The 15,924-nt window shown below is 34.0% G+C and overlaps 1 protein-coding gene across 5 annotated transcripts in view; it reads right to left on the bottom strand.

Moving 5' to 3' along the window:
* Window positions 1–15,924, bottom strand: part of GRIK2 (glutamate ionotropic receptor kainate type subunit 2) — a 638,500-nt gene that overhangs the window by 12,741 nt on the left and 609,835 nt on the right. For all 5 annotated transcript variants that reach the window (XM_081251561.1, XM_081251565.1, XM_081251560.1 and 2 more), the window contains one exon: window positions 3,402–3,652. In XM_081251561.1, the coding sequence (XP_081107687.1) occupies window positions 3,402–3,652 (251 nt within the window). The remainder of the gene's footprint in view (window positions 1–3,401; window positions 3,653–15,924) is intronic.

Genomic DNA, 15,924 nt, shown 5'->3' with positions numbered 1-15,924 from the left:
TGGCAATAGAAATCAAAATTACTTTCTTAAAGGAAGTAAGAGTCTAATAGGGAGAGAGCCACCCCCACACAAATGAACTTATCTACAAAACAGAAATAGAGTTACTGATGTAGAAAACAAACTTACGGTTACCAGGGGTAAGGGGGGGGAGGGATAAATTGGGAGACTAGGAGTGACATATACCCACTACTATATATAAAATGGATAACTAATAAGGACCTACTGTATAGCACAGGGAACTCTACTCAGTACTCTGTGATGGCCTATATGGGAAAAGATCTAAAAAAGAGTGGACATATGTATATGTATAACTGATTAACTTTGCCGTACACCTGAAACTAATACAACATTGCAAATCAACTATACTCCAATAAATTTTTTTTAAAAATAAAAATAATTAAAAAGAAATTAAATTTAAAAAGAAATCAACAAATATGAATAAAATAGTTTGCTAAGGGACCATGGAGATGTGCAAATGCTTCCAGAGAAAAGGATGGATGTTGTTTGAAATGGACAAGACACATTCCCAACTTTCTCAAAGGGGGAGCAAATGTTTTTGGAATGATGATAGTTTCTGAAATCAGCTAAGTCTAACAAAAATGAGACATACAGGTCAGGTCATATTTTTTTCACTGGAATAGAAAATAAAAACCTAACACCACCTGTGGAAATAGCATGCCCTGTACCCAGATTCATCATACCTATTGATTAGGTAAAGCTTTCTTGGCAAGTTGATGCCTCGTCTTGAATGCGTAATCTAAGATGACGAGTGGGAGTTTGCCAGGTAGAAAAATGGACAAAGTTTGCTCAGGTCAAATGGGAGGAGGATTTAAAAAGCTGGCTGACCTTGGAAAATTGAAAGTAATTTAGTGTGGTTAGAGTACAGGTGCAAACTAGGGAGAAGCAGAAGATAAAACTACAGTGGTGGACAGAGACAGATCCTGAAGTGCCTCCTCTGCTTAGCTAGAGAATCTGAATTTCATTATGAAGATTTGTGGAGACAGTGTGACAACATCGGCGAATGTAACTAAGAACGCTCATGTCATATCAACACAGTTGTTTCTTTCCAATATAATAGTTTATCTGTTTCAGCACCAAAAGGTACATTGACTTCCTTTTTCTAATGTTTTAGGAGGTCATAGAAGTCCATAGAAATTGAGAGCTGGTCGATATGTGAAAAATTCAGCTAAACTAGTTATTTATAATAAAAGTAAAGGTGATTTTACAAAAGTAAATTCCCATGTCCTTTAAAAAAAAACCAGAATGCTTATAAAATAATTGTACGTAGAGACATGGCCCAGGTAAATCATATGAACAGGATACAGAGAGAAAAGGGCGACAGACTACTGCATGCTGTCAAGAGATTAATGTATGTGCTTTATTTTAATACTGAGCTGTAAGTGAAGGAAAACCACTACATATGGATGATTTGAGTTTCTAACTAGACAATCTAAATTTCTTCTATTATTTTTGGACTCATTTTAAGCATTAACTAACCAAATATCACACTTATTGATAAATTATAGTAAAAATAAAAATTGAAGGGTTAATCATTTTCATCTCTGATTAGTTCTTTGCATTTGATTCCAAAACTCATTTTGACATTGTAATAAGAGTCATAACATAAAAAGTGTACTTAGGGCTTCCCTGGTGGCGCAGTGGTTGAGAGTCCGCCTGCTGATGCAGGGGACACGGGTTCGTGCCCCGGTCTGTGAAGATCCCACATGCCGCGGAGCGGCTGGGCCCGTGAGCCATGGCCGTTGAGCCTGCGCGTCCGGAGCCTGTGCTCCGCAACGGGAGAGGCCACAACAGTGAGAGGCCCACATACCGCAAAAAAAAAAAAAAAAAGTGTACTTAGACTTAACTTTCAGTCGCACCAGTGCAAAAGATATTTGATTTAGCAAGTCAGTAGATATAGCCATCCTGAATATTGTGGGAAAATAAATCACATAACTGTCCAAATTTTTCAAACCTTTGAATTGGTTATTTTACTTGTAGACAGAATGGGGCTATCAAAATAGTCATTTATAAAAACATTATTTCTAGGAATTAAGTCCTGTAGTCAAGTAAAATGTAAGAATGTTGTATCCTTGATTTCAGAAAGGATAATTAATTATATCATAAATTATTAAAGATGAAGGAATATATCATATTTCTACTCTTGATATTTACCAATAAAAGTTCATAAACCTTTCAATTATTTAACAGAATATAATCTCACTCTGATGCAGGGTCTAAAATTTAAGATCTAAAAAATGTTTTTTAATTAAAAACAAAAGAGATATTTAAATACTAAATGACTAAGTAAAGTTCCAGAAGGCTTAAAAATGCTAAAGCAGCATTTTACTTCCAGAGTCATAAAGTTATATTAAAAAGTAGCATGGGGCTTCCCTCGTGGCGCAGTGGTTGAGAGTCCTCCTGTTGATGCAGGGGACACGGGTTCGTGCCCCGGTCCGTGAGGATCCCGCGTGCCGCGGAGCGGCTGGGCCTGTGAGCCACGGCCGCTGAGCCTGCGCGTCCGGAGCCTGTGCTCCGCAATGGGAGAGGCGACAGCAGTGAGAGGCCCGCGTACCACAAAAAAAAAAAAAAAAAAAAAAAAAAAGTAGCATGTATCATCTGAAAGCTTTATCTATAAATATTCATCTTTATATTTATAGAACTAAGGGAATTATAGCACTAGAAATATATAATCTGAACCAGGATCACAGCCTTTTTTAAGAACAGAATATAAAGACATTTATACAAAAGACTAAATATATTAAAATACTAAGAAAACCGCAATAGTCTCAATATTTTTGAGATTTATATATATTCTTCTAAAGACTCAGGTGCAAGGCAATAAAGGATACATTAAGAATAACATTAAGTGGCAAAGAAGAAACCACAATATTCTCACATATTCATTAATGTAGAAAATTAATTAAAATTTCCACAATGCACATTAAGATTTTTCCAAATTAGAAATTATTGGACCAAAAATCTTCAAATAAATATTTCATTTACTCTCTAACTTGAAACTGTTAATGAGTATCGTATCTTAAAGCACTTTTTAACTGCAAGAAATTTTTTCTTCATATTACAGTTAATGAGTTTTGCTTCCTTCATTAATTATATTCCCCTAATAAACTAACCACAGTGAACTTCGAGCAGCAAAAGTTTCTCCATTTTCAGACTTCAGTAAGACAAAAAATAGTTACTTGTCCTGAAGTTGGCTTCAATTAAAAATATTACATTTAAATTAAAAATTACGAAGGTGATCCTGAGTTCTATGAACCTTTGTTATATAATGAATGGCAGAAGACCATTAACACAGTTCTAAGTATTTCCCTTGGTTGGAAAGATAAAAAAGTTCGTTTTATTATAACAAAGATTGTGTTAAGTTGTAAAAAAGTGACATTTACCTTTTCCAATTGAGCGTTTTTTTTGGATTTGTACAAAAACTCTCCCACTGCCACAAAAACTGAGAGCACCAAGCCGGCTGCAAGAACAATGAAGATGCCACCAATATTTTGAACCCCCAGGGCACTGGCCTCTTTGCTCTCCTCCTCTGGACACCCATTGCCCCTCCACCACTTCTCCTTCATCATGTGCAGCTTGCCTTCCTCTTGCAGCTGAAGAATTGCTATGGTGATTTTGTCTCTATATGGAGAACCTAAGAAAAGAGAGGGTTCGTTAATGCTTTCCAGGAAAAGAGAGGGTTCGTTAATGCTTTCCAGGAACCCAAAATTTCATAATTAAAGGTTACATGATGAGACAACAGAGCTCTTTCCAAACGCTCCAAAGTATGCCAGTATTTATAATCAGCAGCAAAAAACAACTGGAAAATGGCAGAAAATAGAAGTTTAACAAAATAAATAGGGCAGGTGGCCTTTCTGATTTTGAAGGGTAAGATAACATTTTGTTTTGAAAGAGGAAAATCTCTCTCTCTTAAAGGCAGGCTCAACACAGACCATTGGAAAAATAATAAAACGATAAGTAGAAATCTACAAAAGGAAATGGATAGAGGGCAAGGATATTTAGTTAATGTCTAGTATTGCTCTTTTAGCAAGAGTAGGCAAACTAAAAAGCAGAAATACAAAGAAAAATCAAAAAAAGTTAGTAGCTTATGGTAAAAGTTGGAGGACTGAAGATCTACCAAGTCCAGGTAGAGAGCTGTTTCTTTAACATAATCTTCAATCTATGCAGAAGAAATGTTTATATGGCTTCTATACATTTTTTCACAGCTTTCCTAAAAGGGGCATTATCCATTCCTATAATTAGAACTTAAATATTTTATTTTTATTGTGCAACACTCCTAATTATAGCAGGGAAATTTCTGCTTCTAAGTGTCCTTCCTATATTCTCTTCCAAATACTACTCCGATAAAAATGTTCAGTTTAAATTCCGCCCCTTAGCCACTTCAGGTTTCAGTGGATTAGCCTAGCCCATATTATTTTCTACCTTGGTCACTCACTGGACACTCAGGCTAGGTCACCTAGTATTACTATTATTTACCTTTCAAGATGTGATCTACTTTCCTAAGTAGATTGTAAACCCTTTGGAATAGAGGATATCTATCTATTCTTCTTTCTTTCTTTCTTTCTTTCTTTCTTTCTTTCTTTCTTTCTTTCTTTCTTTCTTTCTTTCTTTCTTTCTTTCTTTCTTCTTTCTTCCTTCCTTCCTTTCGTTCTTTCATTCTTTCTTCCTTTCTATCATCTCTCTATATCTATCATCTATCTTAATTTTCAAACTGCTCTCAACCAATGTTTCATATTATGAGGAGCATTATATCTGATTGAGGCAGTCTTGACAAAATATAAGAGTGACAGTGGGGTGTTTTTGGTCTCCTCTGATATGTATTTAAAAACCATAAATAAAGGTCATCTTGTTTGACTAACCAGTTTTCATTAATTCACTACAACTAGCCTAGCAGCAGGCTACTACACATAGCAATCTACTACACATAGTTTATTCATTTGCTCATTTGATTGTCCTTTTCATGCTCTTTACAAACACACCAATTTAAGTATGTACCAAACATTTTCCTTATCCTATTCAGTACATCTAGATAATATAGAAATGATAAAGGAAATGGAGTTAGCATTACGTTTAATTCTTGAGGAGGCTTACTGATTGATAAATAGCTTTTCTTTAAAGGTTGCACAACAAGTCTAATACTTACCATGCTTTAGTGAAATATTCTAAAATCACATTATCCATACACATACTGGAGATATCCCATCCATACTGCCAAAAGTTTCCTTACTTTCAAATCAAGCTTCTGCATGCTTTAATCAATTACAAAGGTCAGAAAAAAAATCACTCTTGCTTTCTATAAATATCTTGTTCTAAAACTCATTATACCAATATTTCCTAAACTGGATTTTCCCCACACACTTCTCTTTTTGGGAAATGTACTTCTGTGTTTCACTTTTAAAGAATTCATTGGTCAGATAAGCTTGAAGAATACTCCATAACAAATATATCTTTTGTAAATTCACATTATACGTTAACAAAATAAAAGGTTTCCATCTCTCCATCAAAGGAAAAAGTTTAAAAAATATTTTAAATGATTAAATTTATTTTTAGTGGAAGAATTTTTTCATTCATATCTATTAATGTCCCCATCAATTATTTTATTTTAACCTCAAATTGAAAAGCACTGCCTTAGATAACAATAATTACTACTCTTACTACATCAGCTCTCTCTATCAAAAATAAGTTGTTTCTTGTTAGATCTCCTGCTTGTCCCTGCCTAGCTTTGAATTTACACATTATCACAGCACTACTGATCAAGTAGCATATTTTTTGCATGTTCTTTTTCATCTATTAGCTCCATATGCTTCATGAGCATCAGCTCATAAGAATTTGCATCACAATACTTACTTTAAGACATGACTTCATGCCCAGCTTTTAAGTCTTTTTACAAAATACTTTTGGGGGACAAAAGTTACAAGAGTTATTTAAATATATTTGTATATCAAAACTGATGAAACCAATTTGGGGGAAAAATACACAGCTTTTGTTTTTCCTAATGGCACCCAAATCCTTTAAATATTTTGTTAAAATTCTAAGGGGCTGGCTAAGTATTTCCATTACTTATAATGACAAATCCCCACTGCCCACTTCCTAAAGAACTTTAATTTCCTTTGTTTTATATTTCATAGTTATTTCAGCTCATTATGATGATATTATGTGCTGTGTATGACAGAGAATTAGGTAACATCTTGGTGTTTGTTTTCTTTGGGTCTGGGAAGATATTTTTATGAAGTAGACTACTCATAATTTTAAGTTTCCTCTAGCTTGTCATTTCTCCAAGTATACTTTCTTGCACTTTCTGAAGAATAGTAACTTACACGTCTTGTGGATATGTGACTATACTATAATCACTAAGTGTACATTATATCAATGATTTGCCTCAAAAAGCTTCAATAATTCCTTAATTATTCCTCTGCTTTGAAAGTGTTTAATCTGATCAATGTTTCTAAGACACATACCCAAATACTTGAAGCCCTTTAAATAATGACTTAAAAATCAGGCTACCTGTCAGTTATAGGTAATCAACCATCCATTATTCATTTTATTTCATCCAGCATCTAGCACAGTGCCTATTACACAATAGGCATTAAACAAATGCTTTTTGAATGAAACATTGAATCCATTATAATATACCCATTATGATATAGTCAAAATATGTTAAGGCAGAACTTCTGATATTGGACACCTTCTCAGGTTCTTATTAAATTCAGTAGAACAAATAGAGTTCATAAACAGACTTGTTTCACATTTTTAGTGTTAACCATCTAGAATAAGTTAGGGTGACAAATAAGTTTATAAATTTTTATGCCATCTTTGCACTTATATCAACTGTCAGTGGCCTTGGTCAGTGCCTTAATAAGTAAAAGACCTGCAAGCACAAAAAGATCTGAGGCTATCTGCTGGAACCATCAACCTTCTTTCTTAAATTACAGTGCTGCTGGCAATGTTATATTTTATGAAATGGTTCCCTGCTTCCTATGCTGAGATGAGTGCTGGGTGCCCTAAATGCACAACATATTTTGGGTACTTTTAGAGCTTTATCTCTTTTTACCATTATTTCCATGATAAAATCTTCCAATAAAATTGGAACCAGACCACATTTTCTTAGAGTCTTTTCCTCAGTGGAAGATGGGTTTTATTATCTCTTAGGACACTGTCTCTCCTATATTTGTTTTTAAGAAGTGCTAAGTCAAATTTTATATTTACGTTTCAGATTCCATTTTAAATTGCTATTTTCCAGTTTTATGCCGTATTCAGTCAACAATGCTCTTATACAATACCAAGCATCATTGTTATTTTCCTCTATAGAACTTATCTCAGTTTGTAACTAAAAAATAATTTCTGTGACTATTTGTTTAATGCTCATTTACCCTAACAGGCTGTAAATTTCATAAGGACAGTGTTGTATTTCCTTTGTTAGTATAACACCTGGCACACAGTGAAGACAATATTTCTGGAGTGAATACATGCATATTAATTACTTAACAGTTGGTCATACATGCCTGCAATTTTACCCTCAGTCATTCCTTATGAACCCAAACTATATATCTTTATCTAATCTATATCTAATAATTATAATACATTTATTTCAAATGAAGCATTTAATATATGTAGCAACTAAACACTTCATGGGGTCCATTTCAGATTTCCTATTAGATAAAAGCTAAACTGGTGTGAAGTTACTGCCATCACTCTTTGTATTTTCTTTTGAAGGTATTCTGTTGAAAACTCTCAATATGATAGGAGAATAAGGAATCCATGATTGATAATCATAAAAATTAAAGGAGATTAATCTCATCCTGAAAACAAATTATCAACCCATAACATTTAATCATAGAATGGTAAATGAGAGCTCAAAGTGGTCAGTCTTCCATGATACCTAGTAATCTTTCCACATTGGAAATTTATGAACATCACTTTCCTGCTTAAATTTTTTTTAACGGTGCTCTAAAGCTATAGAATACAACCTCAATTCCTAAAGATGTCATACCATCCCTTTCTCCAACCTGTCACAAGCTTCTCGGACTTTATCCTCTTCTCCTCACACCTAACATGCCAGCAATACAAACTACGAAGTTGTATTTCCCATTGCCTGGAGAGTCCTGATTCCATACTTCCTCCAATTTTCTGGTTGAATGTCCTCACATCCAGATAAACTTCTGCTCATCTTTCCTGATCTTTGCACACTTTTCCTTGGCTGCCACAGAGACACACAGGATCCCTCTTCTTTGGTGCCATAGTACATTGCAGATACTCTAGTACAACATTTGGTGCATCATATTCCAATGTTTTGCTATATATCTTTTCCTACTAGATTGATATGAGTGTCCCAAGGGCAAGGACCATGTATGTATCTTTTTTTTTTACTATTAATTATTAGACATACATACACAGGTGCTAGATTCTAGGCATATAGTGATGAACAATGTAATATGAGCCCTGCCCTCCTAGAGTTTTCACTGCAACACAAAACACATATGTTGAATAACCTTTACAAGTTTGAGGATCATTACAATAAAGGACACCATATTGTAGAACCACGTGACAGATGGAACTATCTTAGTCTGCTGATCAGGTACACAAAAAATGCTTCATTACTTTGAAAAGAAGAGTAGGGACAATAACTCTTCTTTCTCTTTGGCTGCCTTTCACCTGCTTTTCCTCTATTTTTCTTTCTATTTGCATTATTGCTTTAGAAAGGTATATATGAAAAAGGAAAATGATAGTAAGAGCATCCCACCCACTTTATTCTTTTCTTCTAGATATAGAGGATAGAACTAAGTTCAAGATGTCAGGGTCACGGTGGAATGGAGCCAGATATAAATGACACTGTTAATGTAGAAAGAAGAGAAGAGAGATAAAAAGCTATGAGGTAGAGACTATATGGATTTAGGGAGCAAATGTATATAGATATCAAGTGTATGTACCACCCAGGACATTTAATATACAGTAATTTTAAAAGATATTTTAAGTACTTATATTCAAAATCTATAACTGGCTTAAATTGGATAGAGGTTGCAGTTTTTTTCTTTGTTGTAGACATTAAAATTCAAAGTGTTATGACCTCTATAGAAAAGTAATTTGAATGCATTCTACTCAAAGGAATATTTGTAGACTCCTCAGGAGGAAATCTAAGTATCTAAGATCACAAAAGGAGATGGTTATATGAGGTACACAAAATGTATCAATAAAAAATTCATATTATAGATTACGTATTTTAGGCATTTGCCTTTTAATCATATTCTGAATATTCTTTGACTTATGTGAAAAAGGATAAGAAGGGCAAATGTTATCAGCACATAATGAAAAAGTAAACTATTTTCACTGGTTCTGATGTATTTCATACATATTAGTTAAAAGTGGCTGGTGAAGTAGATTTGTAGTCACATTTCTTCTCTGGGTATTAAATCATGTAACGCTGACACAAAATATGAAAATAGAAATAGTTTCATTCTAGAAACGCTGCTTTTCTTATAATTTTTCATCTGCATAATAATCATTTGAAGAGCAGTAAGAGTGGAAATGTCAGGAATACTTTCTTTACTATCATGTTTTATCCCAAGTCCAATATTAAACTTTAATGAATGAATTATAAAAGTTGGACCATTTTAAATAAAATCCTCAACCAACTTAATCTTCAAGAATCCCAAAATTGGGAGAGAGAATAACTTCTCCAGGAGAGTAAAGTACCCATCCTTTAAGGTAGAGCTCAAGTCCCTTTTTCTATTTGGCCTAACTGAACTTTGGTCCTCAGTGAATTCTACCACTCTGAGTCCCTACATTAAATAACAGACTTGTTTGTGTTCAATATTCTATTTTCTCTATTTGATGTTAAAGTTGTTTTTCCAAGTCTGTCTCCTTAAGAAAGGGGATGATGTATATTTATATTTTATGATCATTATTTTACAGATCCAAGCAGGTTGAAGAGTGATAAAATTTCTTATAGATTGACAAAATTAAAAGGAAACATACCTGTCTTCAGAGATAATCTTCTCTGAATACGTCTTGGACTCTGTTTACTAAACATTCAGGAAATGTTCAGAGAAGGAAAAACTTTATTTAGATAATGCCCAACAATAGAAATTGTCTCATCTTTATAAAATAGATATTGATAACTTTCTAAATAACCAAATCATAGTTATTTAAATACAATATACTGATTGGCTGATGATAAAATCCTGGTGGGGTTCCATAGGAAATGATTTCTAATTAGTTAGGAATGGATCATATTAACAATACATCTTACCTACAATACATTCAATATTACTAAAAATATAAAGAATAGAGAGAAAAAGGTAAGATGCAAATGACTTAAAAACCACAAATACATCATTTTACTTATTATAAAATATTTCTTCAGAACAGTCCTTCAGAATTATTTGTGGTGCATATGTTCTGATCCAAGTACTATAAATTTGATGTTTAATCCTTATTGCAATCTAATTATGTAGACATGATTCTACTCATTTACCAATAACAATGCTGAGTCTCTGAGAGGCATAGTAACTTCACTTAGGACACCTAGGACACTCAGGTGGAACTAAGGTTTGCACATAAGTCATCTGTCTACAAAGGCCACATATTCTATACAGCATGATAAGAATACGCCTTTCACATGAGGGCCAGCAAATGCAAGGCATTCATCTTCAGAATTTAGTGCTTATACATTTCACCACTATGTTTTGACTACTTTTTTCCCAATACAAGTGATTCATTGATCTTACTTAGTCTTGCTAACCAAAGGATGACAGTCTGGCACAGTCAATCTGGCTAACTAATCTATAACGGAATTTGAACCCATGGCCTTGGAGTAATCACCACAAGACACAAACAAAATGAATTAATGTTCTAATGTTTGCATATAAAGTCTATCGGAACTCACTCTGTTTTCATGAGAATTATCCATTTATTCATTGCTTAGGTACCATTTCATCAGCATTTACAATATTCATGAAGGCTGCTCGCACTGGTGCTCGCAATTCATCAAATTCCCTGTGGAAGCTTCCTAGATTCTAGCCTGCAGAGTCTGTTGATGATGTCTGTGGAGCAGGCATAGCTTACTGAGACTCATCTGTTTTCAGTGACATGAAATCTAAGACTTTAACAAATATGCCAGGAAAATGCAGCTTCTACAGGGGTAATTTGGTGCTTTTTTTGTTTGTTTAATTCAGGCTCTGAAAATTATTAGATCTCGATTTAGACTTGCAAAATTACTTCACCAGCATTAAAATTATGCTGCCTATGCAATGAAAAAAATAGAATGCATTTTAGTGGAAGGTTTGACCTGCAGAAAGATGAATAATTTGCATCAATTTTTGTGCATTATGTTCAACTAATGAAGACAAATGTATTCATTCATTTCTGTAAAGCTGAAGAACTGAAGGCCGGCAATATTATGCATCTATAATGATGAATATTACAGTACTTATTATATGATGAATTGGGAATTCTAGATATGGATGGTGAGCAAAACAGGGAAAAAACATGCTTTTCATACTGATTTCTATTTTTATAAACACCAACATCTGCCTTAAATAAACGTCTCCCTTAGTACCAATTCTACATCTCTCACTTCATCAAATAACAAGAAATGAAGAAGTAGTGAGGTCTCATGCATTTAACATTAGAAAATAGAAGTGAAGAATGAAATTTCACATTGTTCATATGTCAATGTATCTTTCTACCATAAAGACTCCATGATACAACCTATTGTAATATTTTTTACTTTAGGCTGATTATGTGTAAGGGCATTATAATGAGATAAAACTTAAGAATTATTAGTAGGGCTACAGCTATTTTGTATTCATTAATATAAAATATGTTGTAAATTAGTTTATAAAGGTAACATTAAAATCCAATTATGAAGCAAGAATGCATCTTATATATAATTACATAAGTAAATATAATACAAGAAAAATGTATGTAACAATTTTGTGTCTGATAAAATTGTCATTAAATTTAACCTTAGTATTATAAGGGATTTATAAATATACTCTTTACATTCATCTTTACTTCACCTCTACATTGCCTATTACATTCTTCATGTATTACACATATTTCAGTAGTTTTCTGACCATGATATAAGTAATTTAATTTGGATTTTGTTCACAGATATAATTATTCATGGACTGTTTGAAAACTACTACTGATTTAATCCCAGAAGTAAGATGAGGATATATAAGATTCTGGAAAATTTTAGCATCTTGGACGATAGATAGGCACAGACATGAGCAGAATTTCCTCCATCCCCTTTTCAGCTGACTCATGCTCCCCATATGTTATTAAAGTTGGGAGGCACCAATAAATGAATGAAGTGTGCCATTAGCTCTTTGTTAAAAACATAAATAGTTTTAATGGGACCCTTCAGACACTTTACAATATTTCTACCAAATTGAACACAGCAAAACAAAACAACACCAACTGGCCCTAATGGATATTTTTCTAGATTGCTCCTTTCCTACCAGCTCATGGACTGCTGAGTCTGCCTAGTCCTCAAAGCGCCCTGTGCACTCAACATTCCAAAGATAGAAGCCAAGAAGGCTTTTAGTATGGGTGGTCAGAAGGGAGGCAAGGCAGCTGAAAATGCCATTAAGTAGAAACGCTCCATGTTCGGCTAAAATAGATTATCACCTATGGTGAATTAAAAGGCAAGACTGAAATTGCTCACACATTTTAAATATTCCTTAATGAAAACTGCTGTGATTTGCTTTTTCTGCTTTACCCCATCCAGTTGTTGTTTTTTAAAAATTCTAATGAATGAAAAGGAAGTTCAGTTAACCTATTATGAGTAAGAACACCTACAATTTCAAAAAAAAAACTACCATACAGGAAATATCACATTAAAATAACATTGCTGCAGTCAGGAAAACTATGAAAGGGATTTAATGTCACCGCAAGGTTAATTAAACCAGTTTATGCTTATTTAGCATTTACCTTCACATCATTGTTGATTGCTCCACTAAGGTATTTTTGTGTAAACAGAGCTTCCCTAATTAAATAGCTTATATCTGAGTCATTCAGTGATTTCACAACAGTTTGGGCAGTAATCATCACACTCAGAGTGATGAATGGTGATGGCAGGCCCCTAGATGAATCACACAGGAGGAGGCCTAGCAGGTTAAAAGGATGCATGGACTTCTGGGGGAAAAAAGAAAAATCTGTATAATTTTAAAAATATTTCTGAATATTCACTCCGAAAGAGACATAGTATTTCTGTTTACCCTCCTGCACTTAACCACATACACCTCTATGACAGTATCTAAAAATCTGAGCAACAATAAAAGCAAACCAAAGGGAGTTCCTCTCCTTGATCACATTTGCAGTATTAATAAAGACAGAATTTTCATATCAGTTTATGGCTTCTGCAGGTATAAACTCAAAATCCTGGGGAACTTCTGGAACTGATCTAAATTTTCAGATCCTGAGCCTATATTGCTCTGCTTTGAATAGATTCATCTCCTTAATTCTTGCTGGGAAAGAGACTCAAATAACCTTTTCTTTTTCACACCTAAATGCATTATTTTTTATTTTTAATTTGGCTTATAATTAAACAAAATTTAAAAACTAAGTAAAAATGACATATTATGAAAAAATTGTCAGTATGCTTGAAAAAGATGATATAAAAGGCAAATGCTAATTAACTAGTTGGGAAGTGCAGGTTATGATGTTGGTTGAAAATTTATCGTAAGTCAGAATCTCAAGTTCTAGAGTTGCATGTCATTGCATTTATTAATGACTAAGTAATAATTCATGAAAGCCATATTTTTGGCAGAGCTATGACACAGTAAATCATAAATTAATGCCTGAAGTTTTTTTCTCAGACATATTTGAGGGGGTAAAGTGTGAAATGCCCTTTCCTAGATTATAATTCTTTGATGAAGTTATATGAGTTAAGACTTACTCATAATGTATTGGAGTCTCAAAATCATTTTAATTTTATACTATGTTATGGGTGAATAAAATATAATTTACTAAAGTTAAGAACTTAATATTATCAAGTCAAACAGAAGAAAACTATCTGAACAAAACAAACAAAAATTATATTGCAGTACCTACAGGTGAGTGGTTTGAATATTCATCCCTTCAAACTTAAATTATTATGTTCAAATTTATCTCATTCAGAATTAGGCGAAAAACAAAATGTATGTTAAATGCATTAAGCAACTTTTAGTAAGGAGACTTTTTTTATATCTTTGAGTATAATTGCTTAACAATAGTGTTAGTTTCTGCTTTATAACAAAATGAATCAGTTATACATATACATATGTTCCCATATCCCCTCCCTCTTGCGTCTCCCTCCCACCCTCCCTATTCCACCCCTCCAGTTGGTCACAAAGCACCGAGCTGATCTCCCTGTGCTATGCGACTGCTTCCCACTAGCTATCTATTTTACGTTTGGTAGTGTATATATGTCCATGCCTCTCTTTCGCTTTATCACAGCTTACCCTTCCCTCTCCCCATATCCTCAAGCCCATTCTCAAGTAGGTCTGTGTCTTTATTCCTGTCTTACCCATAGGTTCTTCATGACATTTTTTTTTCTTCTTAAATTCCATATATATGTGTTAGCATACGGTATTTGTCTTTCTCTTTCTGACATACTTCACTCTGTATGACAGACTCTAGGTCTATCCACCTCATTACAAATAGCTCAATTTTGTTTCTTTTTATGGCTGAGTAATATTCCATTGTATATATGTGCCACATCTTCTTTATCCATTCATCCGATGATGGACACTTAGGTTGTTTCCATCTCCGGGCTATTGTAAATAGGGCTGCTATGAACATTTTGGTACATGACTCTTTTTGAATTATGGTTTTCTCAGGGTATATGCCCAGTAGTGGGATTGCTGGCTCATATGGTAGTTCTATTTTTAGTTTTTTAAGGAACCTCCATACTGTTCTCCATAGTGGCTGTACCAATTCATATTCCCACCAGCAGTGCAAGAGTGTTCCCTTTTTTGCACACCCTCTCCAGCATTTATTGATTCTAGATTTTTTGATGATGGCCATTCTGACTGGTGTGAGATGATATCTCATTGTAGTTTTGATTTTCATTTCTCTAATGATTAAAGATGTTGAGCATTCTTTCCTGTGTTTGTTGGCAGTCTGTATATCTTCTGTGGAGAAATGTCTATTTAGGTCTTCTGCCCATTTTTAGATTGGGTTCTTTTTTTGTTATTGAGCTGCATGAGCTGCTTATAAATTTTGGAGATTAATCCTTTGTCAGTTGCTTCATTTGCAAATATTTTCTCCCATTCTGAGGGTTGTCTTTTGGTCTTGTTTATGGTTTCCTTTGCTGTGCAAAAGCTTAAGTTTCATCAGGTCCCATGTGATTATTTTTGTCTTTATTTCCATTTCTCTAGGAGGTGGGTCAGAAAGGATCTTGCTGTGATTTATGTCATAGAGTGTTCTGCCTATGTTTTCCTCTTAAGAGTTTGATAGTTTCTGGCCTTACATTTAGGTCTTTAATCCATTTTGAGCTTATTTTTGTGTATGGTGTTAGGGAGTGATCTAATCTCATACTTTTACATGTCCCTGTCCAGTTTTCCCAGCACCACTTATTGAAGAGGCTGTCTTTTCTCCACTGTACATTCCTGCCTCCTTTATCAAACATAAGTTGACCATATGTGCGTGGGTTTATCTCTGGGCTTTCTGTCCTGTTCCATTGATCTATCTTTCTGTTTTTGTGCCAGTACCATACTGTCTTGATTACTGTAGCTTTGTAGTATAGTCTGAAGTCAGGGAGCCTGATTCCTCCAGCTCCATTTTTCGTTCTCATGATTGCTTTGGCTATTCGGGGTCGTTTGTGTTTCCATACAAATTGTGAAATTTTTTGTTCTAGTTCTGTGAAAAATGCCAGTGGTATTGGCATTGCCAATGCCAGGGATTGCATTGAATCTGTAGATT

This window comes from Mesoplodon bidens (assembly GCF_964165515.1).
Source record: "Mesoplodon bidens genome assembly, chromosome: 12".
NCBI classification, from domain to species: Eukaryota; Metazoa; Chordata; class Mammalia; order Artiodactyla; family Ziphiidae; genus Mesoplodon; species Mesoplodon bidens.
This window is presented reverse-complemented; position numbering and strand designations above follow the sequence as displayed.